This window comes from Aspergillus campestris (assembly GCF_002847485.1).
Source record: "Aspergillus campestris IBT 28561 chromosome Unknown P168scaffold_7, whole genome shotgun sequence".
Taxonomy (NCBI): Eukaryota; Fungi; Ascomycota; class Eurotiomycetes; order Eurotiales; family Aspergillaceae; genus Aspergillus; species Aspergillus campestris.
Genome location: NW_020194342.1, coordinates 84,939 through 105,155, shown reverse-complemented (window position 1 = coordinate 105,155; position 20,217 = coordinate 84,939). Strand labels below are relative to the sequence as shown.

At 59.5% G+C, this 20,217-nt stretch overlaps 10 protein-coding genes across 10 annotated transcripts; 6 read left to right on the top strand and 4 right to left on the bottom strand.

Annotated features, from left to right (window-relative positions):
• The first annotated feature begins 2,848 nt into the window (after window positions 1-2,848).
• P168DRAFT_290645 (uncharacterized protein) lies at window positions 2,849-3,974 on the top strand. The gene has a single exon (XM_024837262.1). The coding sequence runs from the start codon at window positions 2,921-2,923 to the stop codon at window positions 3,653-3,655; it is 735 nt and encodes a 244-aa protein (XP_024692072.1). The 5' UTR covers window positions 2,849-2,920; the 3' UTR covers window positions 3,656-3,974.
• P168DRAFT_290644 (triose-phosphate isomerase TPI1) lies at window positions 3,970-5,515 on the top strand. The gene is made up of 5 exons (XM_024837261.1): window positions 3,970-4,284; window positions 4,382-4,661; window positions 4,730-4,804; window positions 4,878-4,990; window positions 5,052-5,515. The coding sequence occupies exons 1-5, from the start codon at window positions 4,247-4,249 to the stop codon at window positions 5,293-5,295; spliced, it is 750 nt and encodes a 249-aa protein (XP_024692071.1). The 5' UTR covers window positions 3,970-4,246; the 3' UTR covers window positions 5,296-5,515.
• A 77-nt stretch (window positions 5,516-5,592) lies between these two features.
• P168DRAFT_304840 (mitochondrial distribution and morphology protein 10) lies at window positions 5,593-7,133 on the bottom strand (the record flags this gene model as incomplete). The annotated part of the gene is made up of 2 exons (XM_024838878.1): window positions 5,793-7,133; window positions 5,593-5,604 (listed from the first exon to the last, which is right to left on the bottom strand). The coding sequence occupies exons 1-2, from the start codon at window positions 7,101-7,103 to the stop codon at window positions 5,593-5,595; spliced, it is 1,323 nt and encodes a 440-aa protein (XP_024692070.1). The 5' UTR covers window positions 7,104-7,133.
• A 271-nt stretch (window positions 7,134-7,404) lies between these two features.
• Window positions 7,405-8,711, top strand: P168DRAFT_269752 (ribosome assembly factor MRT4). The gene is made up of 2 exons (XM_024835159.1): window positions 7,405-7,651; window positions 7,780-8,711. The coding sequence occupies exons 1-2, from the start codon at window positions 7,458-7,460 to the stop codon at window positions 8,333-8,335; spliced, it is 750 nt and encodes a 249-aa protein (XP_024692069.1). The 5' UTR covers window positions 7,405-7,457; the 3' UTR covers window positions 8,336-8,711.
• A 223-nt stretch (window positions 8,712-8,934) lies between these two features.
• On the bottom strand, window positions 8,935-10,393 carry P168DRAFT_253910 (U1 small nuclear ribonucleoprotein 70 kDa; the record flags this gene model as incomplete). The annotated part of the gene is made up of 4 exons (XM_024834393.1): window positions 8,935-9,665; window positions 9,767-9,863; window positions 9,941-10,068; window positions 10,132-10,393. 4 exons carry the CDS (start codon window positions 10,391-10,393, stop codon window positions 9,019-9,021), a joined length of 1,134 nt encoding a protein of 377 aa, XP_024692068.1. The 3' UTR covers window positions 8,935-9,018.
• A 326-nt stretch (window positions 10,394-10,719) lies between these two features.
• On the top strand, window positions 10,720-11,479 carry P168DRAFT_304837 (mitochondrial 54S ribosomal protein mL43). Its single transcript, XM_024838877.1, has 3 exons — window positions 10,720-10,792; window positions 10,845-10,927; window positions 10,990-11,479. Exons 1-3 carry the CDS (start codon window positions 10,754-10,756, stop codon window positions 11,279-11,281), a joined length of 414 nt encoding a protein of 137 aa, XP_024692067.1. The 5' UTR covers window positions 10,720-10,753; the 3' UTR covers window positions 11,282-11,479.
• Window positions 11,480-11,568: 89 nt separating this feature from the next.
• On the bottom strand, window positions 11,569-13,195 carry P168DRAFT_290640 (putative RING finger domain protein). The gene is made up of 4 exons (XM_024837260.1): window positions 12,844-13,195; window positions 12,383-12,778; window positions 11,943-12,341; window positions 11,569-11,879 (listed from the first exon to the last, which is right to left on the bottom strand). The coding sequence occupies exons 1-4, from the start codon at window positions 12,886-12,888 to the stop codon at window positions 11,727-11,729; spliced, it is 993 nt and encodes a 330-aa protein (XP_024692066.1). The 5' UTR covers window positions 12,889-13,195; the 3' UTR covers window positions 11,569-11,726.
• Window positions 13,196-13,235: 40 nt separating this feature from the next.
• P168DRAFT_253906 (pre-mRNA-processing factor 19 family protein) lies at window positions 13,236-15,156 on the bottom strand. Its single transcript, XM_024834392.1, has 5 exons — window positions 15,108-15,156; window positions 15,007-15,051; window positions 14,497-14,941; window positions 13,958-14,421; window positions 13,236-13,881 (listed from the first exon to the last, which is right to left on the bottom strand). Exons 1-5 carry the CDS (start codon window positions 15,118-15,120, stop codon window positions 13,418-13,420), a joined length of 1,431 nt encoding a protein of 476 aa, XP_024692065.1. The 5' UTR covers window positions 15,121-15,156; the 3' UTR covers window positions 13,236-13,417.
• Window positions 15,157-15,377: 221 nt separating this feature from the next.
• P168DRAFT_290638 (DUF4604 domain-containing protein) lies at window positions 15,378-16,020 on the top strand (the record flags this gene model as incomplete). Its single annotated transcript, XM_024837259.1, has 2 exons — window positions 15,378-15,507; window positions 15,561-16,020. Exons 1-2 carry the CDS (start codon window positions 15,477-15,479, stop codon window positions 16,016-16,018), a joined length of 489 nt encoding a protein of 162 aa, XP_024692064.1. The 5' UTR covers window positions 15,378-15,476.
• Window positions 16,021-16,359: 339 nt separating this feature from the next.
• On the top strand, window positions 16,360-20,153 carry P168DRAFT_311118 (GTPase RIA1). Its single transcript, XM_024839461.1, has 6 exons — window positions 16,360-16,450; window positions 16,597-16,617; window positions 16,682-17,625; window positions 17,698-19,200; window positions 19,281-19,603; window positions 19,687-20,153. Exons 1-6 carry the CDS (start codon window positions 16,388-16,390, stop codon window positions 20,064-20,066), a joined length of 3,234 nt encoding a protein of 1,077 aa, XP_024692063.1. The 5' UTR covers window positions 16,360-16,387; the 3' UTR covers window positions 20,067-20,153.
• The last annotated feature ends 64 nt before the right edge of the window (window positions 20,154-20,217 follow it).

Sequence of the window (20,217 nt, the reverse complement as noted above, 5' to 3'; positions counted from 1 at the left end):
GGCAAACCGTGCAGACAATCACCGACTTCTTTCTCTTTCTCCTGAGCTTTGTCTTTTTCTTTCACCTTTATCTTTCAAGTTTGTCTTTGTCTGTCTTCGTCTTTTGTCTCCACCTTTGTCTCCATCTTCATTGTCAGATTCCATTGCCATATCCCAGGAATGATGGAACCGACCTCAATCTCAATCGAATATGGACACCGTCATTGACTCTAGTAGAGCCTCATCCTCTCCAAATCTACGTGAGTCATCGAAAATCCACAGGGCGTCGTTCCATACTGACATTGCCCAAATAGGGACAGGAAATGACCGCATAATCCAATGCAGTATGCATGTCTATGGATTCTCATTGGAGGAAAAGCACGATGGATCAGAGATGATATCGAATGAGTGCCTGTCAGTCGCTCTTGGCTGCATGAGATCCCCACACCTCCCATCCCAATTAGCGTCGTCAACTCGACGCCCACCTCCCGGTGTTGCATGGGCAGTCCCGCTCATCGTCTGCAAGCAAAGAATGCTGGGTGATGTCGGTCGGCTGCACTGCGACAGAATCTGGCATACCTTAGCCTCCTGCAGCCAGTTGTGCTTATTCGTCATCCCTTTCGCGACGTGAGCCCGACTCGCGATGGAGGGCACTTACGTTGGCCCTAGTTGCATCGCCTCGCTCGGGGAACCAAGGCTCGGAGAGGAGTGTGCATGACGGGGCTCAAAATCGCAGTCTCTACCAATGATACAATCGAATAGAAGAAGGGGGGGAGGGAAAGAGAGAGGCAGAAAAAGAAAAGGAATATCAGCAAAAACCCGCCGAGCAGGGCAATTCTAGCCTCACTCTACATTGCCCGGGCTCAGCCACTGCGCCTCATCGATCCTCGTATTCTTGGAATCTGCTGCTCCCCTCGCCGCTGTTTTCTGCAATTCTTCTGTCTTCTGTTGTATCCACCCAAGTTCTGGGAATTCCACCTCCCCGTGTGGCTACCTGTTCGCCCTTGCCTAGGTCGACCAAGCTGCTCGGCATCTGCGGAGTACGACTGGGATCAAGAGGAGAATCCACCAGTCAGGGTCGTCGCAAAGACCCCTCGGGCGAGGGCTGGACCTGAGTTCAGTCACCAAATGTTCGCTAGTGAGATTCGGGGATGACGGTGGGCAAGGCAGAAGTGCAGGGGGGTTCGCGCCTTGAAACACTCAGACTGACGGCTTTTGCCCCGGCGGTTCACCCACTGATGGAATTCTGCCTGTAATCGAGGCCGACCACTGTCGTTACTAGTGGGGATTGTCTCCTAGCTTGTTCTGCTCTGGAGAAGTGGGACCCGAAACTATTTCTACCGTCTGCATCCCCCCCAATCGCTCTGTGCATCGATCGGTCTCAGATCTGCCTCCCGTCCCTTCAACCCTATCAAGTACTACGGTCCCCGCTTCACTGCCTCGTTCTTGCAAGATCTCTTGAAGGATCACTTGCCCACTATCGACAATTAGCAATTCCCCCGCGGGTCTGTGGAGTAGGAAGTTGGACCCCATGGCGGTCATCCACCCCAATATGATGCCGCCGGTGCCACCCTCTCACCACCCGCCTGCCACTCATGCCCCCTCCGACGAAATCCCCCGGGTCATCCATGACCCCCCGACGAGGCTGATCCATCCCGGGCATCTGGCCGACCAGATGGCCGACCAGATGGCCCGACTCCAGGTGAACCCAGATCGATTTGGCCCCGCAAAGGCCCCCAAATTCGAAGAGTTCCCGGCGTCTCCCAAAGGAGCGGACTCCATCGAGTACCGCGGATTCACCTTCTTCAAGGCTGACTCGACGCCTGGCAATCGGTCCACCTGGACGCATGCGGAGAATACCCCGATGCACCTGAGCCAGGCTGACCTGCTGCGCCTGGTGCACCGGCGGGCCAAACGGTTCGCGGCCACCGAGCAATACCAGTCCCTGTCCCGACTGAAGCGGGTCCACGTCGACCGGCTGATCGAGGAGCTGAAGAAGAGGGACCCCCAGTTCGAGTGGACCTGCGTCTACGTCAAGGAGGACGAGAAGGCCGTCAAGGGCAAGAACTCCCGTCGCGGGGATTACGAGACCGTCTCGCTGGACATCATCCTCATGAAAACGCCGTCCAGCGCACCGGGCTTCGCCAAGGGCCCCTTTGACCGACACGTGAGTTTCGGATCCCCGACCGCGAAGGAGCGCGTTCCGACCTCGGGCCATCCCCCGATCATCAACGTCGAACCGCGATCGATCCACCCGGGCCCGGAACGCGGGGGTCCTTGGACTGCGCCCGGGCCTGTGCATCCGGGACAGGGCCCCCCCGTGATCAACAACGGGCCCCAACCGGGACCCCAGTTTCCGCCCGCCCCGCAGGGTCGTCCGCCGACGGCCGCTCCCGCTCCACACGACCAGCAGATGCCCGGCGCGTGGCCTCCAGGGGCGCATCCCCCTAACGCGCATCCGCCACCGGACGGGCACGGGATGCCTCGAGGACACCCCGCAGACCCCAGAGACCTCGGGCCGGGGCCTATCATGGGAGGCCCGGATCCCAGGGCGCGAGAGATCCCGGCCGGCCCAGATGGACGGCCCCTGCAGCACATGCAACCACCGCAACATCTGCCACCCCATCAGCACACGCCGGCCCACCAACACATGCCTCCTCATCAACACATGCCTCCTCACCCGCAAATGCCACCCCATCAGCACATGCCATCCCATCAGCAAACGCCACCTCATCCGCAAATGCCACCCCATCAGCACATGCCATCCCATCAGCAAATGCCACCTCATCCGCAAATGCCATCCCATCAGCACATGCCGCACCCCCGGCACATGCCCCCCCAGCACATACCCCCCCAGCAACACATGCCCCCTGGATTGGAACAGATTCGCCGCGAGTTCGCCGCACCGACTCCCCACCCGGCCGCCCGAAGCGACGTTCCCATGGCGCCGCATGCCCCCCACGCCGCCCACGGGCGACCTCCGCATCCCGGGGCGTTTCCAGGGCTGGACGCGGAGGCGGAGTGGGGACCGGAGTCGAGCAGCGTGGAGGACGACGAGCCCGAGCTGCTGGACGCCGAAGATCTCAGCTCCGTGACGGATGGCTCGGACGAGGAGGACGAGTTGCACCCGCCGGAGGGGTGGCGGGGGAGCCTGTACCGGCGGCACTCGCCGGTCAAACCGGCCCCGCAGGCGCCGCGATACCGTACACACTACCGCAAGCAGCCCAGCAAGAGCCGGTCGGCGTCGAAGCAGGGGCGCCGACGCTACCCGGGGGGCGTTGTGGACGTGGTGCCGGCAGACAGCAAGCACGGGTCGCGGCGGACGGCCAAGGGGGGCAGCCGGGAGCTCCTGCCCCGACCAGCGCGACCGACGGTCATCCACGGGCCTGTTAGTTCCGATGACTTGGATCTAGCGCTGGTGGAGGACCCGTTCCGCGGGGGGCGGGCCCGGAACGACATTCGCACCCGCATCCTGGACGATCGCGAGGCGCGCATCGAGCGACGGGAGAAGATGATAGACTACCGGACGCGACTGCTGGACGACCGACTGAGCGAGCGGTTGGACGACCGACTGGACGAGCCCTCTTACCTGGGTCGTAGCATGTCCCTGCGCGAGCCGACGTCCTACCACCCGTCCCGACGATATAGCAGCTATCTCCCGGGGGGGCTACATTGAGTGCCCACTTTTTCCCACCCCCGTCCGGGAGACGGTGCTCCATGTTCTCATTTCTCCCCCATGTCTTCTTTTTTAATTTTAATTTTTTTCTTTTCCTGTCTCATCTCCGGCGTTCCGACCGGATTCTCTTCTCGTTCATTGGATCGCGGGGCGTCTGTGGGGGAGATTCTTTCCGAGGGTTGTAGGGTCTTTCCGGGAGACTTGTGGGGAACCCGGAACGATGGCGTCATAGGTTGGATATCATCTTTGAATCGGGGTAACATGAATGATCATGATGAAGCTGGATCTGACGGTCGACAAGATGTAATCTGTACGTGTAGTGAGTCGAGGCAGTCAGTAAGAAGGGGAAGAGGAAGAGGAAGAGAGAGAGAGAGAGAGAAGAGAAAGAGAAGAAAAGCTTATCGATAAGCGGACGATGGCTGCCTGAGGCACTGCTGCCCCGCCTCCCGTTTCGTCATTTAAATTCCTCCATTTCTCTTCTTCTTCTTCTCTCTCTCTCTTCATCTTCTCTTCACGTCAATCCTTCTGGTCATTCTCTATCCCCCCTACTCTATCCCAGTCTCCTTAGATTCATTCTCCAATACCGCCATCATGCCCCGCCAATTCTTCATCGGAGGTAACTTTAAGATGTACGCTTCCCCTCTTGAGAGACCAGAGATCAAGATCACGATCACGATCAAGATCAGAGATAGAATCAAAGATAGATCAGCCTCTCACATGGATTAGGAACGGCACTGCCGAGAGCATCACCTCCATCATCAACAACCTCAACTCCTCCCAGTTGGACAAGTCCTCCGAGGTCGTCATCTCCCCCCCCGCCCTCTACCTCACCCTGTCCCGCCAACTGGCCAACCCCAACATCGGCGTCGCCGCCCAGAACGTCTTCGACAAGCCCAACGGCGCCTTCACCGGCGAGATCTCCGTCGAGCAGCTGCGCGACACCAAGATCAACTGGGCCATTGTCGGTCACAGCGAGCGTCGTGTCATCCTGAAGGAGTCGGACGAGGTATGCCATACCCCAATCAACCGGAGATCAAGAGAGTATGTGGGATTCTCGGTACTAACCGAGAACAGTTCATTGCCCGCAAGGTCAAGGCCGCCGTCGACGGTGGCCTCGAGGTCATCTTCTGCATCGGTGAGACGCTTGAGGTAAGCCCCACTTTTTTCTCCCGAACGCTAGGCAAGGTTAGGGAGGGGTTGTTGAGACTAACGCCCGGTCTAGGAGCGGGAAGCCAACAAGACCATCGATGTCGTCACTCGCCAGCTGAACGCTGCCGCCAAGGAGCTCTCCAAGGACCAGTGGTCCAAGGTCGTCATTGCCTACGAGCCCGTCTGGTATGTTTTTTTTTTTCTTCTTTTCCCCTTCTTCTACTGCTCCTCCGTCTAACTCAATCAGGGCCATCGGCACCGGCAAGGTCGCTACCACCGAGCAGGCCCAGGAGGTCCACGCCGCCATCCGCAAGTGGCTTGCCGACGCCATCTCCCCCGAGGCCTCCGACAACGTCCGCGTCATCTACGGCGGCTCCGTCAGCGAGAAGAACTGCAAGGAGCTGGCCAAGCAGCCCGATGTCGATGGCTTCCTCGTCGGCGGTGCCAGCCTGAAGCCCGCCTTCGTCGACATCGTCAACGCCCGTCTGTAAGCGGCACGCCTTTTCACCTCCAAAAAGATACCACAAAACATATGAATATAAAACAAAAATAACGTCTACAAGAAACATTGCCGACCAGTCGCCTGCCGGGAGCAGGCACCGACTGTAGGATCTGACTGATCTGTCTGGTCAAATGTGATCTGCTCGATGGGACGTAGGATATAAATGAACGATACCAGCCCGTGCAATCTTTGCTGTTCTTCCATTTGATTTCCTAAGCCCTTATCCCTCGTAGATGAACCTATATACATATACATATACTTGTAATTCTTCTGGTGCACTTATCTATCAGCATATGGTCTATATAGTTGGTCAGTCGTACACGACTACTAAACACAATCACGATGAATACGACACCGACACCCCCACCCCCTTCCAGTACGACATCCCCGCCGCACCCCCCCGCCCGTCGTCCCGGACCCTCCCCCCGCCCCCGACAGCGAACCCCCTGCAAACGACCCGGGCCCCAGTCCCACGCCGGCACTCACCAACAACTCCTTGACCCGGCCTTCCCAGAGCACCCGCACATTCCACGACTGGTCGACGCGGATCTTGAGCACCGAGTCGCTTGCGTGGTCACTCTCGGCGTCCGTTGGGGGAGGAGGAGGAGGAGATGTAGTAGTGGTAGGCACCGACCCGGAGAGTAGAGCCGACGAGGGCCACTCGGTCATGCGTATCTTGCGACGTGCCCATGCGAGTCCGTCCTCGTCGCCATCGTCGTCGGTGATCTTCCGGCTGGAGCGACGCCAGAGTTCGCAGCCGGCGACCATCTCGCTTTCCCAGCTGTAGACGTTGAAGCCGAAACGGGAGCTGAAGGCGAGGTTGGGCGAGGCGCGCAGGGAGTAGGTCGTGGAGAGGGAGCCCGTGAGTGGCGTGAGGGAGAGGGTGATGGTGTAGGGGAAGGTGGAGATTGGGGAGGAGGCGTTCGGGGGAGATGTAGTGGTGGTGGTGGTGGAGGAGGAGCGGGAGGAGGAGGGGAGACCCTCGGTGGCGGCGGGGAGGGTGCTGAACCGGAGACCGGTGGACATGCCGATCAGGGAGGATACAGGCGAGTAGTACGCTTCGGCGCCGGCGGAGAGGAGCGACACGCGCTGGTCTGGCGGGAGAGACGGCGAGGCGCGCGGGTCGGGCCCAAAGTTCCACAGCCCGCGCCAGCCGAAGAGGGAGTTGTCCGTGCTGAAGAGGTACTCGTTGCTGTATTTGCCCGTGTCGTGGGAGAGCTGGGTGAGCAGGGAGGCCTGCGGGGCGGACTTGGAGAGTGGCGGTCCGCGCGTGGAGCAGACGGCCAGCGCCAGCTGCATGGTTGGGGAGATGCGACGGAGGAAGAGCGCGTTCAGCGTGGTCGGCGGGGGGAGGTGTAGCGTTGCGTGGAGCAGCGTCGGTTTCTGGCCCAAAGGTCCGTCGACCATGGCGGCGAGGGAGCTCCCGTCATGCTGGCTGTTGCTGCTGCTAGTCTTGAGATCGTCGAGGTCGACGGGTGCGACGGGGGGCTGGACCTGCCGGTAGCCCGGGGATAACTTCCGGAGCGGGATCAGGGCACTGCGGCTGGGTAGGTTGTCGAAGGGGACGGTGCTGTACAGGTAGGACACGGAGCCATCAATCACACCGACGGTGCCTAGGGTGTAACTAGTCGCGAAATTGGGGGTCGCGAGGGAGGAGAGGTGGACACGCAGTCGTTCGGGGGTGGAGAAGTCGAGGAGGGATTGCGCCGTGGCGGTGAGAGAGGCGTAGGAATTGTCGCGATTGCAGTCAGTGGCCTCCGTGAAGGCGAGCTGAATGTAGTCCATGAAGTCGAGCATGGTCAGGCTGATCGCGCATGGCGATTCGGCTGGGGAGGCGGATGGGGTGAGGTTATTCGCGTGACGGAGATGGAGATAGAGGATGGCCTGGAGAATCAGGCAAGCGGGCTGTGTTCCCGATCTGGTTAGCGCCTACATAAGTAGTCAGCGTAGAGTGTGTACACAGCATAAGAACTCTGTACCTGAGGCAGCCAGATGAGTCAGCGAGCGCACCAGATAAGCCCCGCGACAACGATAATCCGCCCGTTATCAGACAGAAAAAAAAAAGCAGAAAAAGATCATCGAGATCGATCTCCAACAGTCAACAGTCACCCAGGTTAACGATTCTCCCCTACCTCTCTCATACACAGCAAGATGCCTCGTTCTAAGCGCGCCAGAGTCGTCCACGAGACCAAGACGGCCAAGAAGTCCCACAAGGAGCAGACCCGTCGACTGTACGGCAATATCCGAGAATGTGTCGAGTCCTACGAGCACCTCTTTGTCTTTTCGGTCGATAATATGCGCAATACTTATTTGAAGGATGTGCGGGCGGAATTCGCGGATAGCCGGTATGTTTGTTACAATTGACACTAGAGGAGGAGAAGGAGGACCTGGTGGTGGGGGCACATTTGTGTGGCCGACTGGGAGAGACGGGAAAATATCAATCAAGAAGTGATAACTGACAAGAAGATGATAGCCTCTTCTTCGGCAAGACCAAGGTCATGGCCGTCGCCCTGGGTCACACGCCCGAGTCCGAGGCCGCCCCCAACCTGCACAAGATCGCTCCGCTGCTGGCCGGCGCCGTCGGCCTGCTCTTCACCAACCGCGACCCGGCCACCGTCACCGAGTACTTCGACAACTTCCGCCCTCAGGACTTTGCGCGCGCCGGCTCCGTCGCCACCCGCGACTTTGCCATCCCCAATGGCCTCGTCTACTCCCGCGCCGGCGAGGTCCCCGTCACGGACGACCAGCCCATCAGCCACACCATCGAGCCTGAGCTGCGGCGGTTGGGCGTCCCCACCCGGTTGGTCCAGGGGAAGGTCATGCTGCAGCTGACGGGTGACCAGGAGGCGGAGGGGTTCGCCGTCTGTCGGGAGGGCGAGGAGCTCGATTCGCGGCAGACGACCCTGTTGAAGATGTTTGGCGTCACCTCGTCCGAGTTCCACGTCGCCCTCAAGGCCCACTGGACGAGGGAGACGGGTGAGGTGGAGGTCTTGGAGGAGAAGGCTGGGATGGAGGTGGATGGGCAATGATTTATCTTCTTTTTTCCCTTTCTTTTACCCCCCTTTTGGATCTCTCTCTCTCTTTTTGTGATATCTTTCTGCTCCCCCGTATCAAAAAGTACCCTCGATTGTGGCTGCTGGGCATGGAGTTGGGTGTTGGCTTTTGTTTTACAGATCTCGAGTATTCCGTCGATTACGAGACCTACAGACTAGACCTACGTGGACAGCTACTCAAGCCTTCTTGTTCACGCATCTGATATACATACGAAGAACCTGGTCCGGTCATTGCGTTGGAAACCTTACCTGATCTCCTTACCTGCGCGCCGGGTCTCCCGGCCAGGACAACGTCTTGACTACCTAACGTACATACTTACCCTGTAAAGCCAAGGTGGCCAGGGATCATAACAAAACAAGGGAAGGATCGAAAGCAGTAGAAAACAGAAAATGAAAAAAAAGGTCACGCCAGCCGGATCCATCGCAAGATATACCGTCATTCACAGGGTCGACTACGCAATCCATGGTCGATCGCGTCGAGTCGAAAAAAAAAAAAAAAAAAAAACCATGGGAAAGGTCATCCCCGTCGATGCCTTACCCAGTGTCGTTTGAAGAACATTCAGTTAGAAATTACCCACCAACCCACCATGGAATGCCGAAAAAAAAGAAAACAGGGGATCAAGTAAAAAGAGTCAAGGGAAAAAGGAATCAAGTCCATCTCAGTATCTTCTCTTGGCACGGGGATCATCGTAGGCGTCGTCCTCGTGGTATCTCTTCCGTCCGTAGTCCTCGCGCCCGCCGTAGCGGTCACGGTCACGATCACGCTCGCGCTCCCGGTCTCGGTACCGGTAGCTGTCACGGTCGCGGTCGCGGTCGCGGGGACGGTCCAGGTCGCGCTCCCGGTCGTAGTCGCGGCGGTCGCGGTCCGCGAAGCTGTCCCGGGGTCGGACGGGCTCGCGGTTGCTGCCGGTGCCGGTGGCGCCGCGGTCGCGCTCGAACCGGCCTCGCCCACCCCCGGGGCCGGACGGCGCGTTGGGGGGGGCCTGTCCGCCAAAGCCGTTCCGGCCGCCTTGATATCCCACCCCGCCGCGCGGGCCAAATCCACGATCCCCACGGAAGCCGCCCTTGAATCCTCGGCCGCCGCCACCGAAGCCGCGGAACCCGCCGCCGTAGCCCCCGGGTCCAGACGGGGCGTTGAAGCCGCCGGGTCCGATCGGGCGGGACGGCATCGCCTTGGTATATCCACGACCACCGAGGCCGCCGCCAAACCGACGAGGCTTCCAGCCCTTGACCGTGCGACCACGCTCCACATCCACCACCACGCGGCGATCCTTGATCCGAATACCATCCGTCTCCTTGTAGGCGGCTGGACCAGAACAGAAAAAAATGTGTGTCAGCAAGATTGATCAACCGGGGCCTGAGGCATATCCCTCCGAGTGGACGATGCCATGACAGCGAGAGGTCTACCTTTCATATCCTTCTCCCGCTCGTAGACGATGAACGCATATCCGCGGTGCGCTTTCTTGGCGCCTTTCGGGGTGACATTATCCTTGACGATGCGGATCTAGAGAAGTTAGTCGGGATCGACCACGACTACGGAGCGCTCGTGATAGAGAGGGAGAGGGGAAGGAGGGGACATACCCGCTCAATCGGACCAAAGCGGCCAAACTCGCGCTCCAGATCCGCGTCCTTGACGTCGTAGCTCAGACGGGAGACGAACAGCGTCTTGAACGGGTCACCACGGGCCTGCGGGTCATGGCTGGGGTCAACTGCATCCTGTCAGCCACCGTCTTATCTCCTCCACACTGTCCTTGGAAAGCACCATCACATACACGCCTGGACACTCTCGGTCAACTGGTTTTGCAGGTTTTCCTTCTGCTCCTGCTTCTGGCGCCACTTGCGTTGGATCCAGCTCTCGGTCGGCGTGTAGGGGACCTCCTCCTCGTATTTCTTCACCTCGGGCAGGAACTGCGCGATCCCGCCGATCTGACTCTTCTTCACGTCCTCGGGGGCCCGATCCAGCGGCGTCACGTAGCGCAGGGGCGGGCGCGGCTGGAACAGGGCGAGCAGCGGAGGGGGGAGCTTGTCCGTCATTGTGCCCTCCACCGGCTGCACTGGAGGAGACTAGCGTTGAGAGAACAAAAATTAGAGGAAGAGAAAGGACAAAGTGACTAGTTCAACCGGGTCGACATGGAGCAGGATGAGACAGTTGGTCGAGATGGAAGCCGACGATGTTGTTCCGAATCGCGTCCAAACTGAGGTTGGAAATGCGCCTGTTGTCCCGTTTGGGTTAGTCCATTTTGGGTTAATCGCCTACCGCCACCCGCGCCAGCCGGGATAGACGCCGACCAATCACGGGACGCGTCTGCACCGTCGGCGAAAAGATTCCAAAGTTGCGGCCTGAATGACACGGCTTTCCTCCTCCATACATCACCACCGATCAATACCTTCAACATGCCGGTCCAAGGGATCAAGGCAGTGACTACTGCCCGGGTGAGACCCCTCGTTCCTGTGGACAGGATCCGACATGACTGACTCCCTCCAGAATGGCGTCGGCGCCTTCATCCTCCAATGCAAGCGACTGGACTTTCACTACTGCGACTGGGCCGGGAGCTCTCGGGGCATGGTGTACGTGCTATCTAACTGTCGGACAATGCTCCAGAGTCATATACTAACAAAAATTTATCCAGCGCCTTCCTGAAGCATAAACTCCCCGCCATCGCCAAGGAGAACCCCCAGATCGAGATCCGCGTCTCCCCCCGTCCGCACCGTCACCCCGTCATCAAGGGCCAGTACATCAACGGCCGCGAAAAGGCCATCTGCGTGCGCAACCTCGAGCCCGAGCAGATCGTCAACAAGGTCTCCCTGCTCAAGGAGGCTAGCGGCGAGAAGCTCAAGCGCATCAAGAAGCCCGTCTCCAGTATCAACGAGAGCGTCCGGGGGATCTGGTCGCCCTTCCACGGCGAGTACAAGGGCATCTAAACGCGAGCGGGTCTGGTGGGGGGATTGCCCGAGGGTGTTATTGGAGCGTTTATATCTTGTTTTTCTCTTCATTTTCTGTTTTCTTTATTCATGGTTGTCATGTATATTGGGTTTGCTGGTTTGAGGGTAGCGGCCAGAAGGCTGCTTCCGATGTACTATACAGAAATGTGGTTTCGCAATCTATACCATGATCAGTTACTACTATATATGGTATAAATACTAAATATGTATATTCTGATGTACCTGTGATCTACGGATATATCAAACAGTCCAGCCAAAAAGTAGTCATATAATAAACCGCTATGCTGAGATGCTATACCAAGAGATGGCCAAATCCGAAACCCACCCAAAAAATGCAATCAGGGTATACCGAGAGAAGAGGGACAACGCGAAGCCTTGCCGAACACCAGCGACACGCAAAAAAAAAAGAAAGAAGAAAGAAAGATCATAAGTAGACTTGAAACATCGACCGGGGCTGACTGACGGCTTTGCCACAGTTGTCCACTAGACACTTTGCGAACGGTTTGGTCTTGTGGGAGGCGGAATTCTTCTTCGCTTTCGACTGGGAGCGGTGGGTGGCACACTCCCCGCAATAGACCTGCACCGGTGTCAGTAGATGTCCTGATAGAGGGGAGAGAGGGGAGAGAAGGGCTCGACCAACATGTCCGCACTGTTTCACCACCCAGATCTGCTGCTTGATCTCACTGCCCACGCCCAGCTCCGCATCGCAGTTGGGACAGCACACCACATCCTCGTCGCCGACCGTCCGCGTGAACCCCTCGGGCACCGGACTCGGAGGTTTATACGCTCGGGCGGGCGGGGGATGGCGTTCCAGCTCCCTCGGGTTGACGTCCAGGTTGAGCGTCAGATCGACGGCCCCGTGGGAGGGGTCCCCGCCCATCCACAAAACATCATCCATTTGTGGCGGCGGTTGATGACGGGCGATTTCTCGCGCCCGCCGGGCGATCACTTGCGTAAGGATATCCCCCCGCGCCCTCTCGGGGAGCCGCGAGCTGTGGAAGCCCAACATCCGCAGCAGGCTGTTGCTCACCCCGAACGACTGCGGCGGCGGCGGCGGTGGCGGCGGACGACGGGCCGCACCGACGCGCCCATAAATTGCACCTCTGGGCTACTCGGTGGGTCATCTGGCGAGGTGATGGTGACTTCCGGCTCCTCCTCCTCCTCCTCCTCTTCTTCTGCCTCCAGATCGACCACGTCAACCCTCCGGTCTCGCCCCAGCCCGGGCGGCTGGGGGCGTCGGGTCTGCGGGGGCGAATCGGGCTCGTTCGTCAGGTCGATGACCCCGTCTCCGGGGGAGGGGTCCGATACGACCGGACGGCGAAAATCGAGACCATCGCCGGGGTAATGCAATCGGGGTGGTGAGGGACGGGGATTCTGGGGTACACCGGCACTGGACGGGCCGGGGGCGGATTGGCTGGATGACCGCCGGGAGGCCTGACTGTGACGCGAAGGCATTTCGGAAGCATGACGGGATCGCTATGAAGACCGATACGGTGTCAGTCCACGACCGAAGCATCATCGGGGACGGACAGGAGACTGACCTTTTTGGGGCGCGCGGCCACGAACTGCACGTCACTGGGATCCATCCGGGATGGGGACGATGAGGGGGCGACAGGACGCCAGAGGAACCGAGGGGCGGATGGCGATCAGAATCCGGGAAGAGGGACTGTGAGCGAGGGTCGGTCTCGACAGGCATGGACCGACCAGGGAACGTGGTTGAGGGATAGATGAAGATGGAGAGAAGTGAAGATGAAGAAAGACAAGAAAGAGAGAGACTTATCGATGTTATCGATTAGGATCTGACCGCCCGCCACTCACCTCATCCGACTAGAGTGGAGATCTCTACACGAAAGAAGTCCATGAAGAGCAAGACGACTCTGCTCTTGTCAGTCTCTGGATGGTGGATAGGATGGAGATGGATTCGGTTTTGTTCCTCTTTGTTAGGATTTCTTTATGTACGCTTTCATTAACGAGATGTTCCCCCAGGAATAGTAACGGCTAAAAATACAAAAAAAAAAAAAACACCAGGATGTGAGACCGCCTTCTTTCTTTCTTTCTTGCTGGCTTCTTTCATTCTATCGGTCTGTTCAATCGTCCGTCCGATCCTCCCATCGACTATGCAGCGCCCACCACCGTGAGGCCGCCCTCGCCGTTCAGCGCCACGATGCGCTGCGCGGCCGCACCCCAGGTCGCCGCCACAGCGGGCACGGCACTCCGCAGCGGTTCCGACCAGCTCTTGCTGCTCTTGGAGTACTGCTGCACCGTGACTCCGCTGGGACCACCGGCCAGCAGAAACTGGCCCGTGTAGTCCCAGCTGATCGAGTCCACCTGGCTGCCCGTGTCCAGCGCTTTGACCTCCTGCGAGTGTCGCAGATCCCAGATCGAGACCACCGTGGATCGGTCCGCCACCGAGGCGAGGAAGGTCCCATTTTCGGAAAAGAAGAGGGCCTTGACCGGACCGGACATGGTGTAGTTGGCGGCCGCGGTGCCCGTCTTGACGTCGAAGATCTTGATCTGGCCGTCGACGCCACCTGCGGCGATGAGATGTCCATCGGGATGGAACTGCACCGAGAGGAGAGCTAGATAAGGAATTGGTGTTAGCCAATACACACAAAAATAAAATCAAAAAGAGCGGAAGATCAAGGCAGCACGTACAGGCGTCGGTAAAGACCTGAGTCACGGCGGCATTCGTCGAGAGGTCGTACAGCACGTAGCTCTTGTCGGCACCCACCGACGCGACAATGTCGCCCGTCGCATGTGTCGCCAAGGCGGTTGCAGCGCCGGCGTGGGAGGTAAAGGCGGCCGTCCGCGTGCCGTTCTCGTAGACGGCGACGGCGCCCGTCGAGGAGGCCACCACGGCCTTGTCGCCCGCCCAGACCGCGGCGGTGACGGTCCCATCAGTCTGGAGGTTCTGCACCACTTGCTTCTGCGACAACGAGTAGATTCCGATCGCCCCCTCGGCCCCACCGATCAGGGCCAGGTCGCCCGACGCGTGCACCGCCAATGCCTTGGCGCCCGGCACCAGCGGCGCGGTGGTCTCCAGGGGTTTGTAGGCCGAGATCGAGTCGGCGGATGCCCAGCCCTCGGGGACTGCGCGCTTGCGGCGCGTTTTCGAGAGGCTGTCATCAATCACATCGTCAGTTATCACCATGCACCAGGAGAAGGGAACGGGGAATGACAAGGGGGTCACCTACGACGCCTGGGTACTCTCCACCCGGGCCAGGACGGCCTCGGGCAATCCCGCCGCATCCACCTGCATCGCCTCACCCCCGGCGGCGGCGCCGCGGCTGGCCCCAACCGAGACCTTGGACAGCGCATCCCGGGCCTCGTCCCGTTCCTGGGTGAGGCGGGCGATCACGCGGACGGCGGCGTCATGCTGATAGAGCGCGGTGCTCAACTCCTGTCGGGTCTGGGCCAGGGTCTGTCGCAGGGTATAGGTCTCCAAGGCGAGCGCATCCCATTCCTCTTGAAAGACGCTCAGCAAGGACGGAATGGAGGTCAAAGTGGGAGGTCGGGGTCGGACGACGCGCTGGGACTGGACCTGGATCAAGTCCTCGGTGGACAGCTCCTCCCCATTCACGGGATCCTTGCCATTCTCGGCGATGTAGGCTTCGATCAGTCGCTTCTCAAAGACGCTGCCTAATGAATCGTATCACAGGTCAGCGTCCATCTCTCTCTCTCCCTCTCTCTCTCAACGACCTTACCGCTCTTGGGGGAGACGACTGGCTCCTGGGGAGCCTCTCCGGAAACTGCAGAACATCAATGATCAGTAAGCGCCTCATCATCAATTCCCAAATTAACTTACTTGCACACAACATCGTTCTCCAAGGGGGAATTGAGGGTGGATGTGGCAGGAAGAGAGAGGTGGAAGACGAACGTGAAGCTGTCCAGCCTGAGTCTTTTCCACGCCTCCCGATCCGGTCTAGTGGCTGCCTTAGTCAGGCCGATCTCTCTTCATCTCCATCTTCCTCTTCCTACTTACCTACTCTCGTGCTATCTGATTCTTCTGTCCCTCCGAGTAAATTGCTTCTCTGGTGTCTATTATCCTATCCGGTCGTTATACCAGTGGTCCAGAGCATGAAGTCCTGAACCCCCGTCCATTGCGGCTCCCATGCGCTGCATTCTCCCCTGATCCCTCGATCGAGCCAACCCCAGGCACACACGTCCGTTCACCATGTCCTTCAAAGCCAAGGACCTGACATACGGTATGTGCGGCTCAACAGGAGAACGTCATGCGCCCCGTCGCTAAGAGAATCAGATTCCAAGGAACCGGCCTTCCTGCAGCGACTCAAGAACCAGTACGGAAACTCCACGGGACGCCTAGAGCGTCCGGCCGCTCGGCCGCGCTTGGCCAAACGGGATGACGAGGACGATGCGCCAACGTACGTCGATGAGGAGAGCAACGAGGTCCTGACCAAGGAGGAGTATGAGGCTCTCGTCCGAGGCGACGACCCCCAGAAGGCCGGAGAGGCGACCGATGGCGCCACCCCCCAGCAACGAGAGGAACCGTCCGTGGGGGACAATCCCACCGACACGGCACGCGCGACACCCAAGCAGAACGTGGTCGACGTCGGCGGTCCCAGGAAGCGGAAACAGGCCAAGGTGGTAGGGGAGGAGTCCTCCGCCGGGCGAGACCAGACGCCGCCCAAGGAGCTCGCATCCACCAAGCCCAAGGGGAAGAAGAAGAAAATCAAACTGTCTTTTGACGATGCGTAAACCCAGGCTTTTCTCACTATATTGTCTTTTCATCGTCGATATCACCTCGTAGGCCAGTCGACTGGGAAAGAGATCCCCGACGCGCCCGCCGAGTGGACTGTATGTAAACTGTAGATTGTAGACTGTAAACCCGGCGCATTAATAATCGTCGACCCCCAACGCCATCAGTCTCTTGGCCTTCATCCAGGAAATCCAAACCCATTAATAATTACGGGTCGTGGTGGATATATAACCCAAGAGGACCTGATTGTGCGGTGGTGCGACTGGCCTGAGGCTTCCCGACCATCTCCAACATTTTTCTCTCCCGCATCGCATTCATTTCTTCATCCACTTCTCTCTCTCTCTGTCCGAGAATTACACCCCCCAACCATGCCTGTGGTCAATGTGGATGACCTCGTCCGGTTACAACGGACCCCCGAGGACATTCGGAATGTAAGTGAGACTCTCTGTTCGTCTGCTGCCCCGCCGTGCGCCGTGGCCCCTCATCCGGTCGCTCCCCGCGGCGGGACGGCATTGATGTCATTGCCTCCGACGCCCACAGAAGAATCACCACCGTGGTCGCTAACTCGCTTGTCTAGATCTGTATTCTCGCACACGTCGTATGTAGGAATCCAAGAGCACCGTTGGAGGGGAATATTCACTCTAATCATCGCGAATGTTTAGGACCATGGCAAAACGTCCCTCACGGACAGCCTGATCGCCACTAATGGCATCATCTCCCCCAAGCTGGCGGGAAAGATCCGCTATCTGGACTCCCGGCCCGATGAGCAGCTGCGCGGCATCACCATGGAGTCGTCGGCGATCTCCCTGTTCTTCTCGATGATGCGCCGGTCGGCCCCCGACGCCGCCCCGGAGCCCCGCAAGTACCTGGTCAACCTGATCGACTCGCCGGGTCACATCGACTTCAGCAGTGAGGTGTCCACCGCGTCGCGACTCTGCGACGGCGCCATTGTCCTCGTCGACGCCGTCGAGGGCGTCTGCAGTCAGACCGTGACCGTGCTGCGCCAGACCTGGGTCGAGCAGCTGAAGCCCATCCTGGTCATCAACAAGATCGACCGCTTGGTCACCGAGCTCCAGATGAGTTCCGCCGAGGCCTACTCGCACATGGGCAAGATCCTCGAGCAGGTCAACGCCGTCATCGGCAGCTTCTACCAGGGGGAGCGCATGGAGGAGGATCTCCAGTGGCGCGAGCGCATGGAGGAGCGCATCAACACCACGGCGACCAAGGACAAGGATCGCCCCCAGCGACAGGCGCCCGACGACGAGTCGGTGGTGGGTAGCACGGATGGCCTGGAGTTTGAGGAGCTCGACGACGAGGGTCTCTACTTTGCCCCCGAGAAGAACAACGTCATCTTCTGCAGCGCGGTGGACGGCTGGGCCTTCACCATCCGCCAGTTTGCCGCCATCTACGAGAAGAAGCTGGGGATCAAGCGTTCGGTGCTGGAGAAGGTCCTCTGGGGCGATTTTTACCTCGATCCGAAGACGAAGCGCGTGCTCGGCCAGAAACATCTCAAGGGCCGGGCTCTGAAGCCCATGTTCGTCCAGCTGGTGTTGGACAGCATCTGGGCGGCCTACGAGGCGACCACGGGAGGTAGAACGGGGAAAGGGTACGTATCTCCCCCATTCACGGTGTTTTTTTCTTCCTTTCCTTTTTGGACGTGAGCACTCATCCATCCTAGCGACCCCGTCCTGCTGGAGAAGATCACCAAGTCCCTCGGCGTGACCATCCCCCCGTACGTTTTACGATCCCGCGACCCCCGCAACGTCATGACGACGCTGTTCTCCATGTGGCTGCCGCTGTCGACCGCGGTCCTGGTGTCGGTCATCGAGTACCTCCCGAGCCCCCCCGCCGCCCAGGCATCCCGCCTGCCGGCGCTGATAGAAGACTCGCCCGCGTCGGGCGTGGTCGCCCCCGCTGTGAAAGACGCCATGGTCCACTTCAAGACCGGCCCCGAAGCGCCCGTCGTGGCCTACGTCAGCAAGATGGTCGCCGTCCCAGAGAGTGAGCTCTCCTCGAGCAAGAAGCGCACCGAGAACACCATGTCGGCGGACGAGGCGCGAGAAATTGCCCGCCGGAAGCGCGACGAGATCGCGAAGCTACAGGCGGAGGCGGCCGGTGGCCAGCGGTCCGACGACGACTTCGAACGCATCACGTCCGCGTTCGAGCACGCATCGCTCAACAACGGCAGCGCCCCCGATGACGCCGAGGAAAAGGAGGATCCGGAGCACCTGATCGGCTTCGCCCGTCTCTACTCGGGGACGCTTTCCGTGGGCGACTCCGTCTACGTGCTCGGACCCAAATTCACCCCGGGGAACCCCCACGCCAGTCCCGAACCCCAGAAGGTCACCGTCACAGATCTCTACCTCCTCATGGGCCGCAGCCTGGAGCCCCTCCGGTCCGTCCCCGCGGGGGCGGTGTTCGGCATCGGGGGCCTGGCGGGCCACGTCCTCAAGACGGGGACGCTGTGCTCGCAGCTCGAGGGCGGCATCAACCTGGCGGGCGTGTCCATCAGCACCCCGCCCATCGTCCGGGTGTCCCTCGAGCCGGTCCACCCGGCCGACCTGGGCAAGATGGTCACCGGGCTGCGTCTACTGGAGCAGAGCGACCCGTGCGCGCAGTACGAGCTGCTGCCCAACGGCGAGCATGTGATCCTGACGGCCGGCGAATTGCATCTCGAGCGATGCCTCAAAGATCTCCGCGAGCGGTTCGCCCGCTGCGAGATCCACACCGGCCAGACCATCGTGCCCTACCGCGAGACCATCGTCAGCGCCCCGGAAATGCCGCCGCCGAAGCACCCCGAGCTCGGCCGCGGCGGCGTGGAGACGACCTCCGCGTCCAAGCTGCTCACCCTGCGCCTGCGGGTCGTGCCCCTCCCGACGGTGGTGACCGAGTTCTTCGCCAAGCACGTCGGCACCATCAAGCGACTGCAGTCGGCGCAGCGGGGCTCGGAGAGCGCGCCCTCGGTGGAGACCAGCGACGCCACCGACGAAGCGCGCGAAGGCAGCATCCTCTCCCTGCAAGACTTCCGGCGCGAACTCACCCGGATCTTCGATGAGGAGGAGGTGACGGGCGACAGGGAGCTTTGGCGGAACGTCGTGGACCGGATCACAGCCTTTGGACCGCGCCGGATTGGCCCGAATATCCTCGTCGATGCGACGACGGTGAACACCTGCGAAAAATTGTACGCATCTTCTTTTCCCTCCATTCCTTTTTGCTCCTCCTTTTTCTATCTTCAAGTGCCATTACTGATCAATCCCACAGCCTCCTCGACGACCCCAAGCAACAACCGACCCTCACAGCCGATACCAGCAGTCGCGATGCGCTCATCGTGCGCGATCTCAGCGACAAGATCGCCTATGCGTTCCAGCTAGCCACGGGACAGGGTCCGCTGTGCCAGGAGCCGATCCAAGGCACAGCCGTCTTCCTCGAAGAGCTCACCGTCCACGCGAGCGAAGGCGACGTCGACCTCGGCCGACTAACCGGCGAGGCCATCCGTCTCGTCCGCGAGAGCATCACGCAGGGATTCCTAGACTGGAGTCCGCGGATCATGCTGGCGATGTACAGCTGCGAGATTCAAGCGTCGAGTATGTCTCCCTCCTACAAACTATTCTTACTACTAGTCGTAAAAATGCGTCGTACGGTATCCAGAGCTAACCTCAAACAACAGCCGAAGTCCTCGGCCGCGTCTACGGCGTCATCACCCGGCGCCGAGGCCGCATCCTCTCGGAGACCATGAAAGAAGGCACCCCCTTCTTCTCAATCCTGGCCCTCCTCCCCGTGGCCGAATCCTTCGGCTTCGCCGACGAGATCCGCAAGCGCACCTCCGGCGCCGCCCAGCCGCAGCTGATCTTCGCGGGCTTTGAGGCCCTCGACGAGGACCCCTTCTGGGTGCCTGCCACCGAGGAAGAACTCGAGGATCTGGGTGAGTTGGCGGATCGCGAGAATGTCGCGAAGCGGTATATGGATGCTGTGCGGACGCGGAAGGGGCTGGTTGTGCAGGGGCGGAAGTTGGTGGATGCGGAGAAGCAGAAGACGTTGAAGAGGTAGTTTCTTTCTCTTTGTTTTGGTTACTGGGCCTGTGGGGAAAAGTTTATATATATATATACTATCTATCTTTTATAGATTCTTTTTGATCTTGTTGTTTTACGATGATTCTCAAAAATAGTACAAGTGAAATTTCATGTTGATTCTATGAACG